Raw genomic sequence first — 21,099 nt, 5'->3', positions numbered from 1 at the left:
ATTGATATCATGTTGATGCTCATATGAGCAGAATATTTGTATATGATTAACAATATAAAAAGAAAATTTATTTTTCTAGCTTTTGTTTTCCTGATGCTTGCAAATATTTCTGCTTCAGGTTCCACAGTATATATTAGATGACCTGATTGAAGCAGGACAGGGGGGGTTTTGTAATATCATATGCACACAGCCACGGAGAATTGCGGTATATTCTGGAACTCTCTGCCTGATTTTTGATTTACAGAGTTTGTGCACTTACCTACTGTTGACAGTGGACACTGAACTTTTCAGACTAAGATATTCATCTTGGTACATTACTGACTAATGCAACTTACTTGTGGAAAGCTATCTTTTCCACATATTTACATGAAAAATATTAGTGATTGTGTAGTCTAAACGTTCTATTTGGGGGCATTTTGTTGTGTAAAGAAAGGCGTGATGTGTGCATCTACAGCTTTTGATGTGGCATTTTGTTTTGTTGTCCAAGGTATGTTTAGCATTTATTTCTTGTGTCAAGTCACCTAAACATTCAGTAATGTGCAAATGAAAGCGTAGTAGTCAGTAATGTGTATAACAGGTGCATAGTAGCAAAGATTTGGTGCTAAAATACTTCATACTCGTAGCAAAATAAGACACAATGAAGAAATGTGTAGATAATTTGAATGGCATGCTTTCAGTTTGAAAATTATAAACTACAGAGAGAATATGTAATGAGGGAGGGGATGAATGGGGAGGTAGACAACAAGTGGAGTGCATAATTATCACGTAGATATAATAAAATAATCAGCCACAAAAAATATAATTAGCATACACCATTTCATTGCCATAAATAGTGCCAAGAAAAGACAGTGCGTAGCAGAGTAGAGGAGTTGCACATTGGTAAATGTAACAGATGAATATGTTATAACAATTACAAAATTGAGCTAAGAGAGGAAGAGGAAATCATTCAACGAAATTGCAGAAGGCATCATGGAAGTCAAAATGCCTTGTTGGCAGATTGGAACGGCCACAAGAAAGTAAATGCATCGAATGGCACATCATATCCAATTGTAGATCAGTATCGGCTAGGAAGGAAAATGGCTAGGGAAGAGAAAGAGATCGGTTGTAAAAGGCATTTATTTGAATCAAAGATGAAAAAGAATTGATGGAAGTAAAGAAAGCGAATTGTAGTTGAAAAAGGCCGATATAAGGAAGGGACGCAAGAGAGGTCAGAGGGTGCGCAAGATGGAAGAGAGGCTTTGTTTGAGGTTGCATAGTGGTGGGAATTAGAGAGGCTTGGTAATGGCCAAGGAAAAGGAGTGTGTGTGTGAGGAATTGAGAAAAAAAACCTGTGCAGGAAGTAGCAGTGGAAACCTGCACAAAGGGAGAATAGCTAATGGGTAAGATGCATGGAGAAGTAGAAGGTGAGGTAGTGTAGGTAAATAGAGAAAGGATACGAATTGGGTAATGCAGAAATTGCACACTAGAAAGTGCAAAGAGACAAATTGGGGTAGTCGTTGCAGATTAAAATTGAGTGTGTGGGTATCGGTCAAGTTGGAGAGTAAGGCCAATGAGAAGACCCATTTTGTGAATGGTATATTTGCAGATTTGATGATTAAAATTTATGTTTCTTTTGTAGTCTATTGTTGAATCGAAGTAGAGAGTCTCTGCATTCATTTTGTTTTAACTGTGTTGAAGTTGCAGGCAAGAGTTTTTCCTCTTGCATCATTACCGAACTGGATTTTATGATTGCATGGTTATTTTGCTAGACCATGTTGGGATGGTTTGCAATATCTCTTATGTCTACTAGATTTGTACTCCTTTTTTGATGAGGAGTTGGGGAGGCTAGTGCAATTTGCCTTGCCCAACTCTGACTCTTTGTACTACTCTAGGATGTGGAAGAACTGCCCTTCACTTGGATAATATAACATACTGGTTTGGGTGTAGTTTTTTAAAGGATAATTTAGATAGGAGTGGATGGTTTGATGATTTTCTTCTTTTCTTGCTTTGCATATATAGAAATCAATTGAAATGAAATTGTAAAGCATTTTCCTTTTGTCTTGTCTTTTTCTTTTTGTTCTGTTTAGATACATTTTTCTCATCACTATACTTTGCTCTCTAACAAGTAAATTGAGGGTTAAATGGAGTATTTTACAATAGCAACAACATTGCATCTCTCTTCATAACCTTGGTGATGCTCTGTACGTTAGGCAAGTTGGGCATAGTTGGGCATAGTTTAAATTTGGGAGGAAACTAGTCGCAGTTGCTCAGTGTTTGGAGTTGTCTCCTTGAATACAAATCTAAAAGCAACTTGGAAGATCTTCTGACACAACTGTGTTTCTTTTTTGGATTATGGCACCCTTATTATGAGATTCCAGTGAATTGTTTGAGTATTACTACTAGTGATCCATTTTTCACTATATTTTTTTGTAGGTCTAGGGTTGCTAACCTCCGGTATATTTAACAGACATTAATAGCTAGCCATTGTAATATGCTACCCTGTTTTGCCTTTGTTTTTTCGTTTTTTTTTTTTGAGTGTTTTTGCAATGGATTTGAGATGCCAAATAAAATGCAGATAATAAAGTACTTTGCAGTAAATTAACAACTCAAAGAACTAATGAAACTCAAAAACATAAGAGGCTGAAAATTCCAGAATTGATTTTTGATCTGAATTTACAAATTTTTTCAAATGTAAGAGCAACCCAGATCATAAAATAATATTACATATCTGAATCCAACATACCTATTTGCTGATTGGAGAAAGAAAGGTCTGCAGCAGCAATAATCATTAAATAAAATGTCCAGAAAACTCTAGGTATATCACCAAATGACTCCAAAATGGTACAGCTGTGTGTTGAACTGATTATCAGCAGATAAAGATCACCAAGAATGCAGATTTAAATCTTGCAAGCCCAATCTCCTACCTTAGAACCCTCACGCCCCAGCTCTAGGAATGTTATGACTGACATAAGGTGGTATGGCCAGCATTAAGGAGGTACAACCAGTAATAGACAATGAAAGCCCTTTCAAATCACCTCCCAAATTAACTTCTACAAAATCAGATATTTATTAAACTCTGCAAAAGCTGAAATGAAGATTTCCATTGTGCACAACTGTGACCTTTGAATGAAATCACCAAGTTATTCTTTGGATTACGTCTTTCAATGATGTGGAGAATGTTGCCTGCAAGGGTTGCCATCCTCACAAACCAAAGAAGAGCAATCTCTCCTAGAAGAAGTGACAATATAAAATATCAAACTCAATATGAATGAAAATGAGCTCTCCAAAATGTCTTTTATAGACTCCCCAAGAGGTTCGAACTTTTTCTCGCACTTTATTTAATAAAATTCATCTCTTTTAAATCTCCAATGTCTCGTTAAATATAAAGGGCCCATATATATAAAATAAGTCATTTTTCACTTTATAACTAGCCCCCTTTTAGTCCTTAATTAAATTAATTAAAATAATGATAAAGTTAAATCTGTAATTTAACTTTTTTAATTAATAACTTATTGTTATTTTATTTAAAACCACTAGCCTATATAAAATGCTGAGATAGTCATCAAAATTGAAGCCACCAACAATACTAAAAATAGTAACCTTGCCAGTTGGCCCACTCAGTGCTCAAAACTGACTTACTAAAAATAGTAAGTATTGGAATACTAAGGTAAAATCACTCTAGAAAATGGCATTATGCTCATAATAATGATGGGAGCTCAACTACTACATGAAATCCTATCAAGCCACTGGATAAACGGTCTCCAAGGTTCCCTAACCCTAACCCATTAACCTATAGGAACAACTGGATTGGCTAAAGGTTCACCAACCCAACTGGTTAGGAAGGGGACAATACAGCCATTTGGATACAAGCTAATGCATTATTGACATGAATTTGGATGAGAATGAGGTGATTCTTTGGATGATTTTATTTGTTGTGGAAAATTTAAGAATCTTATGCTAAATTACATATGTTTATTGATCTAATTTCCAAAGATGATAGATGTTTGGTATATGTGGTAAGTATTGACTGTACAACGTACTTGGTTTAGAAATTACTATAAGGTTGAAGGATGAGTAATAAGCTATATTTGTGTTGCTATAGTTTGACTTTTGACCTCTCGAGCATGATTATTTATGGTAGAACTTGATTGAAATTGAATGTGGTTAGAAATTGATCATTGACTGATATATAATCTACATTGGTTAAAGTTTGGTATTACATAGATTGAAGTACGGCAGTTTGGCCTTTGCCTTACATAGATGGCTATATTGCATAATGGTAGATGATGGCTTATATTAGAATGCGGAGCATTGAGTACATGGGAAAGGGTAATACCTGAGGTCTTGATAAGTTGCAACATCCAATGTATTGTGGCTCAGGGTTAGCCTCCGTACAATGATACCCAAAAGAACTGAAGGTTAAGTTGTCAGATAAAACTTTCCAACAAACTGTTAATTAATACAAAAACAATTTCCTCATCGATGATACTGACTGTGTAAATGTCACATATCATGGGATACTTATCATTTTAATGACACCATACTTTTATATCAACAGCATACACAGGTTGACTTACACAGAGAAAGAATTGGTTAAAGATAGATGATATCCGTTATATTAAAGCACTAAGCATGGGGAAAATAGATTCTGGCAGCATATGTAAGAGGCTGCGAAGCAACAGATTATGCAACATGGTGTGTGTAGGGATATTGATTCTATGACTCTTCATTTGTTGACGTAAATGTGAAAATGGTAGTCAAAACTATAGTAACTGCTAATTAAAGCTTGAATATCGGTTACACATAAATGTCATAAATTATAATAACTAAACATCACATAACATCTCATGTAACCACCAAGTTTTCAGCCGATATAGATAATTAATCAACTTTAAAAATTGTGATAAAATTATAAACTTGTTATTATGTGTTCTATGGCATACATTTGGATTCGTGTTTGTATGCTTTAGTGCTTACATTTATACACTTCTTCATCTATAGTGGGATCAAAAGTGAATGTTTGATTTGCAGGCAATTTCTGTTGCAGAAAGAGTGGCAGATGAGAGATGCGAGCCACCACCTGGATCTCATGGATCTTTGGTAGGCTATCAAGTTCGCCTTGACAATGCTTGGTAATTCCTTCTCTCCTGATTATTTTTTTTTGGAAATGTAACTTTTGGACTTTTAGGAATATCAATGAATTTAAGAATTATTTCATTTCTTCATCCTTTATTGAACTAAGGAAAACTTGACCTTCCCATCTCGCGAATATATTGTATGGTATTGTTATCTGATCTTACTTTTATTGTTTCTTTTTTCCTTGTTACTTTGGTTGAGTTGAATTGAAAATAGAAAATAGATCCTCAAAGATATTGTTTGTAAGGTTGAATTGAAAATAGATTCTGACAAGAAAAGAGTAATTGTGGAGATGGAAATGGATGTGAATTCTGCTATTTGATTTAAGGTCATCTGGCTCTTTCTTCTTTTGTGGGCTAAATACTGATGAAGGCAGTTTGCCCAAAAATCCTCAATATTGGGCGCATGTTTAAATTTGGTGCTGAGCCTCTTAACCATTATGTCTTTGGAACCAAAACAGCTACTCTTGTGATAAAATTTGATATTTAAGTTAGACAATTTGGCTCCCACTCCTGGTGTTTACCGCATTCATACATCTGTATAGTCTGATTTGTATTTGAAAATTAGCCTCTAGTTTATGTTTCCTCTTTCCATGCTCCTGTGTAACTGATAGTTGCAGTAGTATTCAATCAGGAGAATTTCATCACTTGGGTGCCATAGAAGTTTAAAAGGATATGAGTTGAATCCGCACACTTTGATGTCAGTGAAGGTAGGCAATTGGATGAACCAATCTGCCCACTCCATAATAACAATTCTTCCTTGTTTGAAATTTGAACATTGTTTCCAACTTTCCATTTTCCAAATCCCTAGCGGCCAGTATGGTAAAAACATTGTTGACTCTTTTGACTTGCTTCATCTCTTGTCTGTACTCCAGTTGTTGTTTCTATTAGAAAAAATTTACTTGTGTTTGAACCTTCTCTAAGTTTGTGAATGTGTTGGATCTACCCAAAGAATAAACAAGATATGACACCATGTGAAAAGCTGTGGTGTCAAGAGAACTTAATCAACTGAGAATGAATGGCTGCTGTCAATGTGTTTCACATTCTGTACATCACAATTGGATTTATAGTTTTAGTTTAAAAGTTTAATCATCAAATGGATTCTTTAAATCATCAACATCATCATTCTCATCCTCGTCGTCATTGACATTGACATTAGGTGAACCAATGCCAATGCCACTTGCACTATAAGTTTTCTCGCTTTCCGAGTCATCAAATGCAACAAGTTGAGAAGTGGAAGCATCCAAATCAATATGCTCTAGCTCTATATCCCACATCTTCGTCTCCCCCTCTTGCTTGTAGTCATGTTGCTTGTGTGAAAGAAGACGTAGGTTGGAATGCACATATACTAAATTCTCCACTCTTTTTGATTGCAATCTATTGTGCTTTATTGAGTGGATGAAATTGTATGCGCTCCAATTTCTTTTTGATGTAGATGAACTAGCAACCTATGAAGGTAAAGTAAACTATTAAAGTTATAAATTTATAAAATTAAAAATTGCTAGCAACCTATGAAGACAAAGTAAACAATAAATAAAACTTGTGATAAATTTTAATGAATCAAACTTGTGATAAAAATTTGACTGCATGGGGTTGTAGGTTTTGGAAGCATGTGCCACGGAAGTACCACCAACTATTAGCATCCTTCTTGAATCTATGATGAAGAGCATCAATACTTATATCATTTCCGTTTGTATATTCTATGAACTCATTTGTAATCACATCTCACACATCATCTTCAGGGTAGAGTCTAAGGAATGTTGCCTTGTACCCATCAGACACTTCTAAATCTCTCCATTGTGCAAGCCTTCTTGTTTGATGAATAAATTGCTGCCTTGTAGCCATTAGACACTAATAAATCTCTCCATGGTGCAAGCCTTTCTGGTTGATGAATAAATTGATTACTATAGTACTTTGGTGTCAAGGCATAGGCAAGAAGATGCAAAGGGGTGGTCATCTTATTTCACCTTTCTACAAGAATCGCTTCCACTTGTTTGAAGAATTTCTCCTCGGGGTCTTGCTCTTTTACATTTATAATGCACTTCATTGGTTCAGGCATTGAGTCAATGCCATCATAAATCTCTCCAATGCAAGGCCTATCCATGTCAGTGTAGCGAATCATGCTCATAATGGGCTGTAATGTTCCTACTTTGAAATATAATTTAATAATAAATAATAATAATAAAATTAAAATACAAAAGAATAAAAATAAAATAAAATTAAAATATAAAAGAATATAATTAAATATAACTAAAATTTGATTAGAGTTAATGAATGATCAAAAGGCATGAAATGATAAGTTGCGACTCCCCTAAATATGAGGTATAAAAGGGAGAAGAGAACTCATTTGAAGGGAGGAAAAATAGGGAATCGGAAGTGCAGATCTGATTTAAATAAGAATTGCAGATCTGACTGTGAAAGGAAGACAGCGTTTATTAAGAAAAAATGTATTATCTTTACTAATAAAAACTGCTACAATACCGAAGTAAAGTCTATTACAAGCATTGGCAAAGAATAAAGAGAAGCAGCGATTGAAAGGAAGTAAAACAAAGCAGAAAATTATTAATGCAGTGATTACCATTAATTCGTTTTTATAAACAATACAAGGCATATATAAGACAAAAATTGTCGTATTAAAAAAAAGTGAAGAAATTTGTCTTATTCAAAAAGGAGTTTTGTCTTATTCACCTGTCCAAGACATATATCAAAGGCAGGGATTACGTGTATTTAGAAGCAGTGATTAAAGCCCTTATAAAAAGTATTAAGGACAACGATCAAAAGAATGAGACAAATATCAGTTCAGACAAAAACAGATAAGACAAATCTGTCTTAGGAAAAGGTGTGATTTATTTAGTTGCCACTAAACTAAAGGTGTGATTTGATTTTTGTCTTCAAAAGGTGCAATTCTAAGAGGTGCGAGTTGACTTATAACTAAGAGATATTTTTATTAAAGAAGATACTTTCAAAGGGTGCGATTCTTAAAGAGTTAATATGCATAAACAATATTCTTTAGGAAGTGTGATTTGCTTTTAAGGTTGTGACTACCTATGAAGAGAGATATCTTTAAGGGAAATTGTGCCTTTTGAGAAGGGACACAATCGTATATCAGGAACAGCAACGTGACACTACAAAGGGATACCAACATTTTCATCTGTACATACAAATTGGCACATCAGACAACACAGCTTATATAGCTTATAGCTATCTTTATAAGGAAGGTCACCTCATAGGCCAATAGGCTCCATTGAGCAGAGCAGATTGAAATATAGAAGCATACGATACTAATGTATAAATTGAAAAGAGCTTCACATCAGACTGCATACATATAGAGATTTCCATCAGACAAAGTAGTTAAGTTGTAAATGCTATAGTTGGTAAAATATACAAGTTAATGCATAACCTTAAAAGATAAATCAGGAACAGCAGTGTCCTTTATAGGCAGATCAATAATCAAGTTCATGCATGGTTTCAAAGATATTACTCAGGCGCAGTGAACAGATCTTGATACAGATCAATATTACTTTCTTGTACATATAAGTCAGATACAACCCCAGAAATTCAGGAAGAGATATTCAGATGTAGCTATCAAATAATCCCATTCCTTATTACACGGTGGTTGATACTGAGGTCAACACTATCTTTATCAGATGGATACTGATTTTACATCAGTTACAATTCCAGATTAGCGTAAGACAAACAATCTCCTGTATATTCAGATTTACCTCTGTTTCATCTGACTTTATTTTGCATAAGCCTCTGGAATATAAAGTCAATCTTGAATGATCAATGGAAACCTCCATTATATCTGGAATATAAAGTCAATCTTGAATGATCAATGGGATTAGATGGGGCTTGCATTCCCTTTGTTTTTTTGGAGTGGTTTGATTTAATCTACGGGCTTCTCTCTCTTCTGCTTCTTCATGCTCCTGAATATATTTCAACATTGTCTCTTGTGGTATAGGCACACCATTTTTTCCAAGGCATTTTTTAATTCCTCTTCCTGGTATTCCACACAAATAACCTACCACCCAATAATATGAACTATTACGTTCTACATCACATCCTTGGCATTTCCAATGGAATCTCCCAACAACTAGAAGTGGTCGTATAATGTCAACATAGTTCTAGAGGGGAGAATTTAGATCTGATCTTTGTTTTGATTGTTTATTTGTGCTTATGGAGGAAGAGGTAGATGTCATTCTAGTTCCTATGACAAGAAATTATATGAACACATTCATAAACAAAAACAAAATAATGAAGGGTTCACCCCATAGCGCAGCGGTACAACTGCGAGCCTCCCATAGGGGAGGTCATGAGTTCGAAGCTCGAGGCTTGGCCCCTCTCCGCTCCCGCCGGCCCTCGCCTGCTGATCGTCCCCGCCGGCCCCCGCCGGTCTGTTGACTTGGCCATTCACTGCTGACCGCCCCCGCCGGTCCGTTGACTTGGCCGGAGAGGTTATTCGCTGTTGGTGCACGCCGAGGAGTGTGTGAATGATAAATTTGGAGCATGCTCTTGGTCCCCCCGATGCTGGTTGGTCGATTACTCTCCGTTCGTTGCTTAGGAAATTGACAGCTGTGCTCTCAAGCTGTGTAGGTGCTTCAAAGAGGATGCCTTGACCATCGATTTAGAGATGAGGTCCTCCTTGTGATCTCACTGGTTCATAGCTTCAGTCAAAAGCGCTTGATCAAAAAAATAAAAATAAAAAAAAATAATGAAAATAAAAGAGGTAAACTAAACAAATAAATTATGAAACAAAAATGGTTGAATTTTTTTTTAAAATGTACAAAAACCTACCTCTTTCAGCCAATGGAAGCTTGGAAATGTGTAGAAATGATGCTGCAACACTTGTTCAAGCTTCAAAAATCAATCTTGAACTCCTATTTGCTCAACTTGCAATGAAAAAATTGATGTTTGCAAAACAAATAAGAAGTGAACTAAATTTATGTTTTAAATGTCACTTTTAGGGTTTTAATTATCTTTTGCAAGTGGCGGATTTAAAAAGACTATTAAATTTTGCAAAAAAAGTTAAGTTTTTCAGCTGCCAGATGTTCGGGTTTGCCCAGGCCAAACCAGTCCGCTTGGGCGTGGGCCCTGGATGGACCCATAGGCTAACTGACCAAGATCCGTACCCGGATTGGACCAGACTAGTACGAGAAGCTTGGAGGGCCGAACCCTGCAACTTAGTAATATTGCATTATATTTAATAGGGTTTTGAGAGTATCTACTTTTTGTGCTGGGTGATGAAGTGACATTGAATGCATCGAACTTAAGGATGTTGGCATTGTTATTTAGGTGGGCCTGTAACTCCTGGATTTTAAGTTGTTACATTGATCATATACATACATTACTTACCTCTATTTTGAGTTTGGGGTTCCTCGTCTGAACTTTCCTTACTAAAGACTACATAACAATGATTATGTTTCTAAGTAATCTCTTAAAGTTGAATATGTGAGGTTAAGGGATTACTTTTGGTGTTACAAATTTCATTGTTGTATGTTTTTGGAGTTGTATGTTGTGATCATTGCTATGCATGAAAATGTCATTATTATAGATCAAATTAAATCAAAGATCACATCATTTTGTTTTGCATCAAGATTATATTATTCATTATTGTTAGGTTGTCAGTTTTCTATTTTAATGTTGGGTATGCAGTGTACAATTTTTGAATTTGATTAGCATAATTTGCTCTGGTTGCTGGAATTTGGGATCTCAGCCTCTTGGCTGGAATGGTTGGAAAGAAAGTTTTTGTTATCTTCTAAGTTATATAATACATAGGCATCTCATCTTTTACTGCTAATAAGAAGAGCTCAGCCAGTTAAGTTATTTTGAAGAGTTCCTTAGTAGTTTTCTTGGTTCTAATGTATTAAATATGTTTTTTCTTAAATATTATACCATAAAACCTAGTGCCTCTGGGGCAGTTATATTACTCATCTGAAAACAGTTTTCTTAGAAGTGGTATCCTATAAATGAGACCTTATTGTTTTCATCTAGGATTCTTCTGCTCATTTGCTTAGTTATTTTTAACCTATGTTTGAAAGAAAGTTTTTGTTATCTTCTAAGTTATCTAATACATAGGCATCTCACCTTTTACTGCTAATAAGTAGAGGTCAGGCAGTTAAGTTATTTTGAAGAGTTCCTTAGTGGTTTTCTTGGGTCTAATTTATTAAATATGTTTTTTCTTAAATATTATACCATAAAATCTAGTACCTCTGGGGCAGTTATATTACTTATCTGAAAAGAGTTTTCTTAGAAGTGGTATCCTATAAACGAGACCTTATTGTTTTCATCTAGGATTCTTCTGCTCATTTGCTTAGTTATTTTTAACCTTATGTTTGACTACATAAATCAAATGTTGCATCTGACATCTTTAGAGTTATCTGGTTGGAAACATAATATCTCACATAAAGGATCTTATGTATTGTAATCCTTAACATTGTTGATTTGCCCAATTGTTAACTACTGTATAGAAAGTTTTAATAGTTCATTTTGTACTGTAAATTTCTTAATCCTTAATGTAACATGTACCTCTTTGTGGGTTGTGAAATTTGGCTTCTCTCCTTTTATTTTGTGTCAAACTTTATTATGCATTGCTTCAAAGTTAAGATTCATCACATATGCAATTAATGTGAAGTTGTACAAAAATATAATTTTGTGATTACAAAAATCATGCTTGGTTCATTTCAGGAATCCTAGAACGAAGCTGTTGTTTTGTACAACCGGAATTCTCCTTCGAAAGTTAGTTGTGAGTTCAATCCTGGTTACATTTGATGTTTATAAAAGAACACATTTATTATATTATTTGAAATATGTGATTCTAATTTCTTCGTACTATTTTTATAAAACTGCTATATAAAACATCCATGAATCTGGATAATCATAAGAGTCTGCTTGTTGGTTTACTATTTTTAACTGCGGAGAAATAATATGCTCTTGCAAGACTTTAGCTTTTGTTTACAAATTGATACAAATACCAAAAGTATAAGTTTCGGCATCAATAAACTGTTTAAGTTTAGGTCTCCTCTTAAGGGGCACCTATCTTTGTGTACTTATTTATGGTTGGACATGACCTTACACACCTCATGTACTAATCTATATTGAGCCTTTTTTGGTTTTTTTAATCCAATAACTTAGATCCATGTACATACATGCTAAGATCACTGTTTGTATCTCATTCTATTCTATTATATTCAAAGTGACTCTTTTAGCCTATAGGCACCAAGGTAGCATTTTGTGTCTCTTATTCTTAAATGCTCTACTCGGGGTTGCTTCTTTTGGTTGTTAGCTTATGTTGCATTTATTTCTTGTGCACTGATCTTCGTAATTTCTATATGGTATCAGAGTGGGTGCAATGAAGTTTTTAGTCAAAAAGAGAAAGTTGAGATTCCAATGTCTAAAAACACTTTCATACCAATCTGGGAGTATTTTTCTCTATAGGGTGCATATGGTGAAATTGCAAAAAATTGCCTACAAAACTTCCCATTTTTCAAAACAATAGTAGGATTTCATTTTTGGTTAGTTGTAAAATTCATCCTTTTTAGGCAGTTTCTTGAATAAATTTGACATCCATTTGGCCATCACTGGGTATTTAGGAGCAAGTTTTACTATTCAGGGACAAAGTTTTTGAGGTTGTAACTTTCACGGTTTCACCTATGAGGGTTTTCACTCTTTTTTTTCAATGTACAAAATTTTACAAGATCTATATTGATGTAGCTATTATTGGCTAATTTTGCATCAATAATCATAGAGAAGATGGAACTGAACATTAACATGAAGAAAGTGCATGCATCTAACTATGCCTCACGGATCAAACAGTGGTGAGAAAAGCAACATTAGGATTATTAACCCAAAACTTAAAGAGGAGGAAAACCCCCCTGTCACAAACCCCTGAGTTTGTATATAAATAGCAGGAAGGGTTAATACAGATCTCTCAGTAGATGGAGGAGGGAGAAGCTGTGCCACAACAGAGTGGTCAGCCACAAACCTACCAGCTCCATCCAAACCCAAACCATCCTTGGGCAGAACATCTCTGGGAGCCACCAGAGGAAGGTGAAGAGCCCCGAACTTGCCAGCCTGAGAACCCATGAATACGTCAGGGCCAGAAACAACCACTTTCAGATCAGTCACTCACATAGGAGAAGGTGAGAGGAGGACACTTTTCCTAAGGTCCCGACCGAAGGTGCTAATAGAGACTTGATTTTCAATTCGTAGAACCCTTGATGCCCTCAGAACATTCACATTATGGGTCTTCTTTGAAGCAACAACAGAGCCAATTCTTCTGCATGCATCCAACCAAAGATCCAGTAGCCAATTTTCTTCATTGTCCTGTAAGGAACCTTCCCTGTCTTCCATGTGCAAATCATTGCCATCCTAATTGTCAAATCTCCTTCTGCAACTTCCTTCTACCCAATGACCATTCAAACTGCATGTTCTGTTCTCGCTTGCCGTTACATTTTTCTGTTGTCTTTCATGTTTGTTTCTGTTTTAGTGCTCTTTATTTGTGTACACATGCTTGTTTACATGCTTCTATAATTCCACACAAGGAACAAAAAGTTCTAAAATCAATTTGCACTAAAAGGAATTGGATTTGTTTGCTGAATTATTTAGTGGAATTTCTCCACTAACTATAGCATACACTCCATGATTTTATGTGCTCATGGACAATTGTTATTGAAGTGATTGATATTTCTTGCTTCATTCTGTATGGACAATCAGATTTGAATCCTTCTTGGCAACTGATGTGATTTCCTTCCTTACATCTGGTGCATCTTATGGTACATGTCACTACCCGATCTCTGCATTTAATGAGTTGATTTGTGTTTCTGACACATTAATTTGACTGATGTTGATGTCAGTTGAATGCCTTTTCTCCACAATCTTATGGACCTCCTTACATCCCTTGCCTTCTACTTTGTTGTGTGCTTAGTTTTTGGTGGATGCTTCCATGGCACTGGTATCTGTTGTTTATAAATGCTGACATTTCTTCGTACTGCTATCTTGGGTTTGCCATTGATACAAATGCAAATTTCCAAGTTGTTCATTCTTTAGTTTAGTTGTAACTTAAGCAATCTTTATTGCAGTTAAAGCAAATAACAAAATGTCAACAGAAATACCCAGCTAGTAAACATTTAACAACAACAAATAGCAAGTGAATGGTGAGATTTCAATACTGAAAAGAGTGAATATGAATACGAGTCTGTGGCATCAACATTAAATCATTGAATCTTAATAATGTCTTTCCATAACCATAATGATATACTAAACAATGTCTTTAGACAAATTAAGCATTATCATGTTGCTTGGGAATAACTAATACTCACTAGGCTGCGTAAACTGTATATTCTCCTTTGCCAAGTTGTGTTCAGTGCAAGCATTGACATGCAATTGGGATATGAATTGACACTGTTCTGTACTTCTCAATAATTTTCTAGCATAGAATACACAGAGTATCTGTGTTCCTTAGGTAGTGCCACAAATTCTTAGGGCATTGGAAAGAGCATAATTAAGAGTTGCTACCTGTCCGAGAACATTTGGAGGCTTTTAGAAGCCTTCCCGATCTCTATTATTTATGTGTAAAGTTGAAAAAACTTGTTATAGTGACGATGCTTTAGTTATTTGATTGTTTGTTGGAAGAGATTATATGGTGGTTCTTTAAATTGATCAATTGTATTCTTGAACCTGCAGGGTGACCGCAACCTTGAAGATGTATCCCATATAATTATTGATGAAGTGCATGAACGGTCGGTTTTGGTAGGTTCTAATTTAATTTTACTGATATTTATTTGATATAACTATACTAGAAGTAGCTTTTTAAAATACTCCTGATTACAGCATGTTATTGAAATTTTTTGATGCAAGATATTAATTTATGTGCTTATCAAAATTGTTGTTTGTGCACTGAAACTGATTTGTCTTTATATAGAAGCAGCTTATTGGTTTTAAAGTTGAAGAAGGCGTTAACTGAATCTTGCATGTTAGGTATCAAATTACATGCATGATTTTATCCTTTTGAGGAAACAAAAGTCATCATTACATCTCTATCTTGTAATTTTAGTTCAAGTAGAATAAAATAATGGATAAATGATTTGCATTTACCAAGAGCTGCCATATGAGTTAAAAGAACAGTAGACATTATTTTATAATCTTTTATCGTCAGAGTTCAAACAAAGATAAAAGCAGAGAAATGGGACTCGGACTCGGTGAGGCCGACTCGACTCGAGACTCAGACTCGGCAAAAAAAACTCGGCTCAGACTTGGCAAAGTGAAAAACTCAATAAATTTAGAGATTTTTAAAGATTTAAAACTTGTTTCATGCACCCTTTATTAAATACACCTTAAAGACACAATGACATCATCAAATAGAAGCTAATTTGATTACATACACAAGCATACATCAATCACATAAGCATAAATGCAAATTGTAGCTGAAGGAAATAACAATCATAGATATATAAATATTGTCAAATGTATACAATATTACAAAACTCATTGAATAAAAAATCCATGTCATCATATGATCAAATGAGATGCAAACTCTTCCTCTCCAACTCTTGATGCACCAAATGATAGTATATGTTGTTACATGGAGCGTAATCAGACTTGGAGGTTAAAGTTTGCCTACTTTTATCAGCGCAGTTTCCCCCCTAATTTTATGACGGGGGTTTGGGGGCAGTGCCCTGAAGTTGGGGTTAAGGGGCCAAAAGACTCTTATTATTTTATAAAGGCGTCGAGTGTTATTTTTCTATTGTTTCTCCTCACGACTTACCTTTCTCCTCCTATTTTGCCAAATGAATGAAATGAAGTTCACTTTTAGGCTCAAAGCATAATATAAACAAAAAGAAATCAATTCAAAACATATTAGAAGTGTTTTTTTTAACTTATAGTTACATGCCGCTCACCAAACTCGGCCAAAATCGCTGAGTCCGAGTTTGGGCGATTTTGGGCCCCACACTCGTCTGAGTCTGAGTCTGAGCCCCCTAGACTCGCCCAACCTAACTTGACTCGAAAATCACCCAAACTTGGCGATTTATGGTGATTCTTGTTTCTCTTACAATCAATTGAAAATATACAGTTTAGATACAACAAATGTATGGAGTGTTCTTGATGCTTGAGAGTGAATGATAGTGTTGTTTTTCCCAGGTTTTATTGGATGTATTTTAATGTATATATCTGATTCAATCTGATACTTGCATTCTTGGAATTCTATGTGTTCTCAAATTGAATAACATTATACTATATATATTCCTTTGGAGAGGCATGTCCTTGAACGGACATATCTCTCCTTTAATTATAATAATTTAATCAATATTATAATGTTTCATCAATCAATTATTAATTTAGAATAATATAATAGATTAATATTGAATATTAAATTTTATATGATTAATAATAATATAATAATATAACATAATAATATATTATTATTAATCAACATACATTATATGTATTCTAAATGATCATTTGACTGAAGCTACAAACATTAACACTCCCTCTTAGCTAGGGAGGATGATCAGACATAATGTGTAGTGATCTCCCATGTCAACACTTATGGCCCTCACCATAGCTACACAAAACATAATTAAAACTTCCTCTTAGCTAGGGAAGATAAAATCAATGCAAATGCATTAAGTCTAGATTAATTATGGAATAGAGAAAATATTATCTCACTATGATATCAGGAAGTATGCTATAAACAAGAATATCAAGGCACATGATATTCACCATAACTCAAAAATATCATCTCATGATATTGGGAGTATTTACATCAACCATATGATGCTCATCACAGGGGACCATAGTCTCAAGGTGTGAATTTGCCTCCGTCGGCGATTCTATTCACAAGCTCTTGCGTGGATTGCCTCTGTCGGCGATTCTATCCATAAGCTCTTGTGTGGATTGCCTCAGTCGGCGATTCTATCCATGAGCTCTCACGTGGATTGCCTCAGTTGGCGATTCTATCCACAAGCTCTTACGTGGATTGCCTCAGTCGGCGATTCTCTCCATGAACTCTCACGTGGATTGCCTCAGTCGGCGATTCTATCCACAAGCTCTTATGTGGATTGCCTCAGTCAGCGATTCTATCCACGAGCTCTCATGTGGATTGCCTCTGTTGGCGATTCTATCCACAAGCTCAAGTTATTGTAAGATCGTCACCTTCCAATAACCTCAAAAATACAAGTGGAAATCATTTGGAAGTCGTCACTTCCTTATGATTTACACAGGGCCCATAAGGCATTAAATGATTTCATTAGTATAATAATTAATTGAATCAAGTTTTATCTCACAAGTGTTTCACCTTTAATAGTGAAAATCCCTCTCAATCACTATGATCGAAATTGTCACAAGTTGACTGAACCATCTGCTCCCTCTGAAGCTCAAGTTCTTGTATCAACCTCTTGTCCTCTTTTGAAATGTCAGACTCCCTCTGCATCTGGTCTCAATCATCAATTCGTTTATAAGCATCAATTTATTTCTCCCTTTAATTCAATTTTATTGTGCTTTCATCCTGAAGGTATGTTAGAGAGAGATTACAAATAGCTCATAAACTAAATTATCTCGAACAGAAATACCAATGATAGAAGCATACAAGATTTTACTACCCAATATTATAGCATAAATTACAAACTCAATAATTCATGTGCCTTAATAAAACATGGAATACTTATGTTAAGTTTAAAACATTTCCTTTCATAAGGTGAGCCCATATAAGAAATATCACGCATGAATCATCTCTCATCATAATTCCCTTTGAATGATGTAGAACATTTTCATAATTTTGATCAACACTTTCATTATGATCTGCCACACACAGTCATTAATAAATTTTGCAATTTACCAAATTTATCCAATCTCTTCGGTGAGATCTTAGAAAATCTAATTACAAACATTTACTCCAAGTTATAGCCAGATCCAACGGTTAAAACAAAAGTTATGAGATTTTTCCCAAAACTGCTAACCCTAGGTAGGGTTTCAAGTGACCTGCACCAAAGTCGTCATATCCTGCACAAAACTGAATCAAATTTGATGAGATAAACATATTTGAAAACTAGAAACACAGATCTTTCCATCCATATATTATAGTCCTCATTTTGAGGCCAACCAAGGGCCGTACAATGGCATATTTCAGACTGAAAATTCTATAAAAAAACTGAATTCTCCAACCCTCTCCAACGTCCAAATTAAACTTCACAGGCTTGAGCTCTGATACCATGTTGTTTTTCTTAGGTTTTATTGGATGTATTTTAATGTATATATTTGATTCAATCTGATACTTGCATTCTTGGAATTCTATGTGTTCTCAAATTGAATAACATTATACTATATATATTCCTTTGGAGAGGCATGTCCTTGAACGGACATGTCTCTCCTTTAATTATAATAATTTAATCAATATTATAATGTTTCATCAATCAATTATTAATTTAGAATAATATAATAGATTAATATTGAATATTAAATTTTATATGATTAATAATAATATAATAATATAACATAATAATATATTATTATTAATCAACATATATTATATGTATTCTAAATGATCATTCGACTGAAGCTACAAACATTAACAGATAGCAATATAACTAGATTTCTATAGAGAAATCAGAATAATTTGTGTCAAGAGTTATGAAATGTATAAACCCTAGAGAGCTCTTTTGTTTATGGATGAGTCAAAGGGATTGCAAATGATAGATAGGTTTGGAGGAAACCCAAGATTATTAGAAGAATTGAGGAATAGATTGCAAGATTATATATTTATATATACACACATACATATTTGTTTCTAATTTTTCATTGACATTTTGACATGGTTTGCAATTGCTTGTGGGCAAACAATTATGGGAAAGGTGGATAGTCATGCCCTAATCTTTCAAATTAAAATTATTAATAATACTTTTTAGTTGGGCTGGACAATTTTTAATATATAGGGCAGCTTCAATAATATTATTAAAACGAGTGTTTTTAAAGTTTTTAAACAGATTAAAATAAAAAATTATCTCTAAATATTAAAAATAAAATAATAATAAAATTATATTTTTAAGTCTATTTGGAGGGAAATTGTGATGAACCCTTGCTGGTTCAACTCTTCAACCTACTGTAATTTGTAGATCTTTGTAATTTTTAATTATTAAGATAGTCTTTCAGAAATAGACAGAAGTTGCAGAAGAGGGTTTTTTTAATTTGCAACACATATTGAATAATACATGAATTTAATCAATTGAAACAATGAATTGGAGAATTTAGAAGCGTACCCGTTGGTCCTTAGCCAATTTATTGAAAAGAAAGATTAAATCAACAACTTACGAAGTTCTGATTTTTGTTCTGAAGCAATTCAGATCTGCTCTTAAATACTAAGACACCCAAATAGTGGAAGATGGTGCCAATAAATGAGCAAGCTGTGTGTTTGGGAAAAGAAGCCTCCAAACCATAGAAGAATCAACAACAAAACAGTAATTAGGAAAACCCTACAACAAATCTGCCTTTTAAGAAGCCAAATCTGCCCCAATTCAATTCAATTTGACTTCTGAATGAAGCCAACCAGCTGCAACAATTCGATTGATCTTTCACAATCTCAAAGCCACTGAATTCTGAAGAATGCACGCTCTCCAAAACAGGTCCAAACCCTAGCCGCCATAGCCAAGTGCTCAGAAGAAAATGTCAAATGCTCAATATCAAGAATGAGGTTTAATTTCCATCTTGGCTACCTAAATACCCAAAAGGTGTGATTTTTGGCAATTAGGGATTTAAAAATAATAACTTGCTTTTAGGGTTTCCAACTTAACCCTAAAAGCAACGCTTAGCTTAGGAGATAATAAATTTTCACTTAAATAAATTTGAGTGATGAACTTTATGATTTTATATTAATATTTCATTAAAATATTAATTGCCTATGGAACCACTTAAAATTCATATCTCTCTCATTATTGCTCGGAAACTGAATCTGTCAGAAGCTACGGCCACAATTCACCATGCCAATGAAAATAGGACCATGTCTATTTTTAGCAATTTTTCCCTAAAAAATAGGAAATCCTCATAAAGTGTCAGAAACTGATGAAACGAAGACCAAAATTGAACTCAACACTAAACTAGAACAAATAGACAGACCACTTCTCAAGATACTGCATTACTGACCCCTTTATCCATACTTTGTTAGCCTACAAGGGTCCAAAAATAGGCTAACTCCTCAATCGCAAGTCCCTGACTAGGATGGGGACATTATAGTCCGCCCTTCCAAAATTGGCTTGTCCTCAAGCAAACTCAATGCTGGATGCTATAAAATGCTATCACACTCCCAAGTAGCATCCTCTATCGGTAGATCCTTCCATTTAATAAAAAATTCCCTGATGACACTTTTCCGCAAATGACGCTCTCTGAACTCCAGAACGGCCTCAGGTACTAGCACTAACTTCCCCTCATCATCTAAGGGTGGTAGAACTGCAGAAGGAACTATCTGTTGTCCCAATACCTTCTTAAGGCGTGACACATGGAACACATTATGAACTTTACTATCAGTCGGTAAATCTAACTCATAAGCCACCTGGCCAACTCACCTGGAAATCCTGAAAGGACCATAGTAACGTGGCTTGAGTTTCTCTGAGCCCTTCTTTCTAAGAGAGGCATGTTTACAGTGCTGTAGCATCAAATACACCATATCCCCTATCTCAAAAGATCGCTCAACCCTCCTTTGATCAACATATTGCTTTTGCTGATTCTGAGCCTTCTGAATATTATTAGGAAGTGCTCTCATAATATCCTGGTTCTCCTATAGCAGATTCCCAACACTCGGTACTCGACAATCGCTCATCAATAAATCCAGAAAACTAGGAGCATCATATTCATACAAAGCTCTAAAACGTGTCATCTGAATAGTCATGTGGTGAGTAGAATTATAACAATACTTGCACAAATGTAACCACTTCACCCAAGCCTTCTGCTGCCCCGAGATGTAGTTCCGCAGGTATCCCTCCACCCACTTGTTGACAATCTT

General features: G+C 34.8%; 1 protein-coding gene across 6 annotated transcripts in view; it reads left to right on the top strand.

Moving 5' to 3' along the window:
* Positions 1-21,099, top strand: part of LOC131070237 (DExH-box ATP-dependent RNA helicase DExH7, chloroplastic) — a 408,882-nt gene that overhangs the window by 115,588 nt on the left and 272,195 nt on the right. For all 6 annotated transcript variants that reach the window (XR_009371539.1, XM_058005745.2, XM_058005743.2 and 3 more), the window contains exons 13-16: positions 119-205; positions 5,011-5,111; positions 11,799-11,856; positions 14,796-14,861. Coding sequence is in view for 5 of the 6 variants with exons in the window: in XM_058005745.2 (XP_057861728.2) it covers positions 119-205; positions 5,011-5,111; positions 11,799-11,856; positions 14,796-14,861 (312 nt within the window). In the remaining variant the exon portion in view is untranslated. The remainder of the gene's footprint in view (positions 1-118; positions 206-5,010; positions 5,112-11,798; positions 11,857-14,795; positions 14,862-21,099) is intronic.

Source organism: Cryptomeria japonica, chromosome 2 (assembly GCF_030272615.1).
Source record: "Cryptomeria japonica chromosome 2, Sugi_1.0, whole genome shotgun sequence".
NCBI lineage: Eukaryota > Viridiplantae > Streptophyta > Pinopsida > Cupressales > Cupressaceae > Cryptomeria > Cryptomeria japonica.
Note: the sequence above shows the minus strand (reverse complement) of the source record. Positions and strands in the feature narration are given on the sequence as shown.